General features: G+C 38.8%; 2 protein-coding genes across 6 annotated transcripts; one reads left to right on the top strand and one right to left on the bottom strand.

Annotated features, from left to right (window-relative positions):
• Positions 1-295: 295 nt before the first annotated feature.
• On the top strand, positions 296-3,370 carry LOC147484914 (histone H3.2-like). 5 transcript variants are annotated; one of them, XM_086570122.1, is made up of 2 exons: positions 296-2,503; positions 2,741-2,881. In XM_086570122.1, the coding sequence occupies exon 1, from the start codon at positions 380-382 to the stop codon at positions 2,396-2,398; it is 2,019 nt and encodes a 672-aa protein (XP_086426248.1). In that variant the 5' UTR covers positions 296-379; the 3' UTR covers positions 2,399-2,503; positions 2,741-2,881. The 5 variants fall into 5 exon arrangements, with proteins under 5 accessions (XP_086426248.1, XP_086426247.1, XP_086426250.1 ...); XM_086570121.1 differs by having other exon boundaries at positions 2,730-2,870; XM_086570124.1 differs by having other exon boundaries at positions 2,061-2,503; positions 2,730-3,370.
• A 333-nt stretch (positions 3,371-3,703) lies between these two features.
• LOC147484913 (cytochrome P450 93A3-like) lies at positions 3,704-6,150 on the bottom strand. Its single transcript, XM_086570127.1, has 3 exons — positions 5,569-6,150; positions 4,733-5,127; positions 3,704-4,530 (listed from the first exon to the last, which is right to left on the bottom strand). The coding sequence occupies exons 1-3, from the start codon at positions 6,068-6,070 to the stop codon at positions 3,892-3,894; spliced, it is 1,536 nt and encodes a 511-aa protein (XP_086426253.1). The 5' UTR covers positions 6,071-6,150; the 3' UTR covers positions 3,704-3,891.

Raw genomic sequence — 6,150 nt, 5'->3', positions numbered from 1 at the left:
TTTCATGTATATATCTGCAAAATGAAAAAGGTCATGTCATTTGTTTTTTATTTTATTTTTCCAAGAGCAATGAGTTTTGGAGAAAAATGACAAGTAGTTTGGAGAAAAATGATAAGTAATGTTGATGAATTATTCATGTTTCGACTTTTTGAGGAGCTTGACTATTGGAGATTGAGTCGCCCTAAAACAAAAGAAGGAAGAAACTAAATATGGCCTTTCATTTCCATTAGAGTAGACGGGCACGGACACACAAAACCATTTCGACCCATTTTTGTTTCCATAGCAATGCCCATCCATTGGGACTTGCTCTTACATAGCACAGTCAAGTCAAGTCACTACCAAAAGTCCAATTTTTATAACATTCAGGTCAGGAAGTGAAATGGCGATGTGGAGAGGACGATCATTTATTCCACATCCAAGAAATGTAACTGCTAAACTTTCCTCTTTATTTCGTTTCAAAACCACTACTGCAAATAAATATTCTTCCGTCGATGATGACAACCCCATTCATTTATTAGAGAAATTAGTTAGAGTAAGGTGTAAATCTGGAACCCTTGAGCTTGATGAGGCATTGGGTTTCTTTAATGAGTTGATTCGGTATCGACCCTTTCCTTCCATTCACCCTTTCAACCAATTGTTAGGTGCCCTTGTCAAGACCAAACAATATTCTACTGTTTTATCCATGTATGATGCAATGGCTTCCGCTGGAGTCCAATCTGACATTGTGACGCTTAACACTCTGATCAATTGCTACTCTTCTATGGGTCGGGTGTATTTCGGGTTTTCTGTTTTGGGGACTATTCTTAAACGTGGGTTTGAACCGAATTTGGTTACTTTCACTACTCTGCTCAAGGGTTTGTTTAGGGAGGGAAAATCAGCACCAGCTTTGGAATTGTTCAACAAAATAGTGGCAAATCGATATCCATGCGATGTAGTCATTTATGGGGTTGTGATCAATTGGTTCTGCAAATCATTAAATTCAGATACTGCCCTTCAATTGATGAGCTCAATGGAAAAGGAAAAGCTGAGGCCGGACATCCACATATACAGTATGATCATTGACTGTCTTTGCAAGCAATGTCGGGTGAATGACGCCGTCAATCTCTTTCAGGAAATGGTTTACAAGGGAGTTGTCCCAGATGTTGTGAGTTACAACTCTTTAATTCATGGACTAGGCAACATTCGTCAACTGAAAGGAGCCATCAGCTTGTTTGAAGATATGTCCAAAAGGAGCATCTCACCGAATGTAGTAACCTTCACCATTCTGGTTGATGCTCTTTGTAAAGAGGGTAAGACCAACAAAGCACTTCAAGTTTTAGAATTGATGCTTCAAAGAGGTATAATGCCTACTGTCGTTACATTTAATGCTTTGATCCATGGCCTCCTTTGCATTTCAAATAATTGGAACAAGGCAACTGAATTGTTAGATGATATGATCAGTCGAGGAATCTGGCCAGACGTGAGAACATACAATATTTTGGTCGATACGTATTGCAAAGAAGGGAAATTTAGTGAGGCACATCAACTATTAGAGAAGATGATCCAAATAAATATAGCACCTAACAATATCACATACAACTCTTTGATGGATGGGTATTGTTTGCAAGGTCGAATGGAAGAGGCTGTGAATGTTTTTCTTTTAATGGTTGACGCTGGTCTGGAACCCAACATTGTTAATTGTAATACTTTGATTAATGGTTATATCAAGGCTAAGAGATTAGATGAGGCTATGCAACTTTATGAGAAATTGAAGTGCAAGGGCTTGAATCCTGATGTTGTTACTTATAGCACCCTTATTGGTGGGCTATGTAAGGTCGGGAGAGTTGTGGACGCAAAGAAATTTTTTGAAGACATGCAAACTCGTGGGCAGAGTCCAGATATTGTCACATATGGTACATTAATAGAAAACTTGTGTGCTAACAGTGGTCTTTCTGAAGCTATGGAATTGATTCATTTGATGGAAAGAAATGGGTTAAGAGCTGATGTTGTGATTTATAGCAGTATTATTCACCACATGTGCAAAGAAAGAAAGTTGTTGGAAGCAAAGGAACTATTTTACAGCCTTTCTTCAAAAGAGGTGCTGCCCGACACCATAACATATACCACAATCATCAATGGCTTTTGTAAGGAGGGGATGTTAATTGATGCTCAAAGCTTGTTCATAGAGATGGAAAAGAGGGGTGTAGCTCCAGATGACCTTACTTTCAATATCATGGTTCAAGGATTTCTCAAGGAAAAAGATATTCAAAAGGCACTCCAATTTCATAAAGCAATGCTTGACAGGGGTTTCTCAGTGAATGCTGAAACCACATCTATGATACTGCATGAGCTTGGGACAGATGATATGGATGATGAAGGTGGGGTTATTCTTCGTAAGTTCTTGTTGAGTGACAAATAAAGGCGTTAGTATGCATGTCGATTGATGGCTCAGTCTCCAAGGACTTATTCTTAATAGCATATCCTTGTGAAGATTCCAACCAATCCCACCAGGATGATGAAATCTGTAAGTTGCTTTCTTCATCCATTCTTTTGCTAATTTATGTGTCAACAGAAAGTATATACTTCTCTCCTGTCTCCATCCTATATGGTGTTTACTTTTTCATTTAGATTGGATTTATTCCTTGGTGTACATGTAATACCGAGGCTATTCAACTTGGGTCTTTTCTGGGATTCTGCATAGGTATTAATGAAAGAATGTATAGATCTTGTTTCTTAGTTAATTATTATAGTTTTTCAGTAGTCATCAAAAGAAGGAAGAAAGAAAGAGATGGCAAGAACAAAGCAGACAGCTAGGAAGTCGACAGGAGGAAAGGCACCAAGGAAGCAACTTGCAACAAAGGCAGCAAGGAAATCAGGACCAGCAACTGGAGGAGTCAAGAAGCCCCATCGTTTCAGGCCCGGCACTGTTGCTCTCCGTGAAATCAGGAAGTACCAGAAGAGTACTGAGCTTCTAATCAGGAAGCTTCCTTTCCAGCGTCTAGTCCGTGAAATCGCTCAGGATTTCAAGACTGATCTCCGTTTCCAGAGCTCTGCTGTTGCTGCTTTGCAAGAGGCTGCTGAGGCTTATTTGGTCGGGCTATTTGAGGACACAAACCTCTGTGCAATTCACGTCAAGCGAGTCACCATTATGCCTAAGGACATCCAGCTTGCCAGAAGGATTCGTGGTGAACGTGCTTAAGGTGTTTGAGATATTTCGGGTTTGGGTATGAGTTGTTGTTTAGGGTTTCATGATGTAGTTTCTTTTTCGTTTTTAGGGGTTGGGGAATTCAGTAGTAGTAGTTGTAGTTGTAAAAACAGTTTGATGGGTTGTCTGACTGGGGAATTATGTTTCTAGATCTTCAACTATTAATGAAATTACTCTTTTTACTCACTTTTCTATTGTTAAACGTATTATTTCGTTATTTGTTGAATGGAAATTTGGTTTTTTACTTTCAGTATTGGTTAATGAAAATTATTTTTAGATGTTTTGTCAGTTGAGGTTGTTTGTTATGAGAAATTGCTAGGTATAATATGTATTGGGTCTCCGTTTCATTTGATTTTTGAAGCACTCTCTGTAGTCCTGCCAGTAAATGGTTTAAGTTGAATTAGAACTTTGGTGTTTTGACTGGTTTGTAGGTCTGTTGTAGCCTTGAACTATAATTGATCTGGTGTTGGTTTTGTTAGATGGTTTGTGATTCAAACGTCAATATTTATACAATTGAGGTGATACAAGGTACTTGAACTTAATAAGTAGGTAAATTACATTGTTTGGTTCTTTAATATATTATGAAGCGTAAAGAAAGCTTGCTGCTTTGAGACATTAGTAATGACTCTTTTTGGATTCAACAAGAACTTTGCCACCATTGAAATCACATTGACATACTGCTTTGTCATATGCTGGAAAGAATCCTGTCAAATCATTGGCAAGAGATTAAAGCGAGCAACAGGCTTACATAGCAATGGTTGTGCCCTTGGGAGTGTTAGTCCGGGAGCCTCAGTCATATCAACAGTTGCATTCTTTCCATCCCCGACATTCCACTCAAAACATTGGATCATACTTGCAAGTGTTGTTTGTAAGACTTGTAATGCCAAGGTAGTTCCTGGACATCCTCTTCTTCCAGTTCCAAATGGCAACAGATGGAAATGTTGTCCTCTAACATCTAACTGACTCTTCCCTGTTCCCTCTTCAGTGAGGAATCTGTTTGGACGAAACTCAAGCGGGTTTTCCCAGTGCTTGGGATCTCTCCCGATTGCCCAAACATTAACAAATAGCCGAGTGCCCTTTGGTATGTCGTATTCTCCTATTGTACAGTCTTCAGTTGATTCTCTTAAAATAAGGGGACCTGTTGGATGTAGCCTTAGTGTCTCCTTAACAATTGCTTGGAGATATGGGAGATTTTGAATGTCAGATTCTTCCACCAGTCTGCTCTTTCCAACTACAGAGTCAATCTCTTCTCTTGCTGTCTTTAACATGTCTGGATGGTTTATGAGTTCTGCTAAAGCCCACTCAGTTGTGATGGCAGATGTATTAGTTCCTGCAGCAAAAATGTCCTGTACGAAAAAAATGGTTTGTTTTCAGTATCTTTGTGTATTAGACGAATTTAGACAATCAGTTGATTCCCTTCCCAAGGCTTACAATCTGAGCTCTTCTATAAACAATGCGAATGCTGAAGTGATGTGACAAAGAATTTTGAACTCATTGGCAAACTACCAGTAACGACCAAATGATGGATTAACAAAATAGCAATCTTACCAGAATGAAGGCCTTGATGTTCTTTCTACTCAATTTCATTTCTGATTTATCATCTTCTGCAACATCGAGTAAAATGTCAAGAAGATCTTTCACTCGTCCCTTCTTGTTACTCCTCCTAACCTCTTCGTGCTCCTTCATAATCTTCTCTGCCATGTTATCAAATCTCACATGTAAATCTTCAAACCTTTTCTTTAAGCCTTGTAAATCCAAATTACGACACAACCATATGTAATCGGATAAGTTGAACGTCCCAGTAAGCACTGCAACTTCATGCACCAAACTTCTAACTTCATCGGCCTCTTTTTCAGAGTCTGAGCACCTCCTGCTCATCATCATCCTTGATATGACGTTGTTGGCCATCGTTATCAGCTCTCCACCAACATTAATTGTCTCTTCTGTTGTTCAGGAATAAGTTTGTTTAGATTCAGCTGGTAATAACATTGACCTTGAATGAAGATTAATAAATAAAAAACATTTGATGTTTTTGCATTCTTAAAACAATTATAATAAATGTGAATATGTGATCACCATCCATTCTTATTCTTAAAAGCTTTAGGTTTGACACATTTTCAACTGTATAACAGTACAAACGAAGCATTCCTGGTGGCTTTATAACCGCCCCTTCATATGAGAATGAATTTGTGTCACTCCCAAAAGCGTGTATGCTACATTAAGCGTTTAAGAAAACATACACATTCTCCCTCTGTTGTTTTAGATTGTCCATCATAGGTAAATGAGTTGTTTCCTCCGAGTTATGAAATTCCCAATCCCTATTACCCTATACTATGAGTTTAAAGTATATATATACTAGTATAATTTGGCAACTTATTTAATACCTGCATCAGATTTACGCAACATCAACATCAAGAATCGCCGTATCTCTTCACGCCTAACATTCAATAACTGGTCAAGTGTCCGACCACCTAAGAGCTCAGTCATAACTATATTCTTCATGAATTTCCAGTATGGTCCATATGGAGCAAAAGAGAAGTCGGCAGAACCATATGTCAAGTAATCAATAGCAGAGGAAGAAGGTCGCGATGAGAAGCTAAGTTCATGAGTCTTAAGGAATTCCCTGGCTGTTTCAGCTGTGGAAGCCAAAACACATGGAACAGAACCTAAGAGGAGGTAAATTAAGGGACCATACTTGGTTGAGAGTGTGTGGAAAGCTTGGTGAGGGATTGGACCAAGGAGGTGGAGATGTCCAAGGATTGGTAGTGCTAATGGGCTCGGTGGGAGGCGATTCTGAGACCTCCAGAAGATGGCTCTAATGGCTAGTGTGGATATCACCAAAATTATGGTACACATTGTGAAGTATAGGAGATCAGACTCAACCATTGTTGAATGAAAAACAAATGATGCGTTTTGTAGAAAGAGGTACTATGGAAGTTTTGACTAATTAGATTCTTAAGATTAGA

The sequence above is a fragment of the Coptis chinensis genome, chromosome 7, assembly GCF_015680905.1.
Source record: "Coptis chinensis isolate HL-2020 chromosome 7, ASM1568090v1, whole genome shotgun sequence".
Lineage (NCBI taxonomy): Eukaryota > Viridiplantae > Streptophyta > Magnoliopsida > Ranunculales > Ranunculaceae > Coptis > Coptis chinensis.
This window is presented reverse-complemented; position numbering and strand designations above follow the sequence as displayed.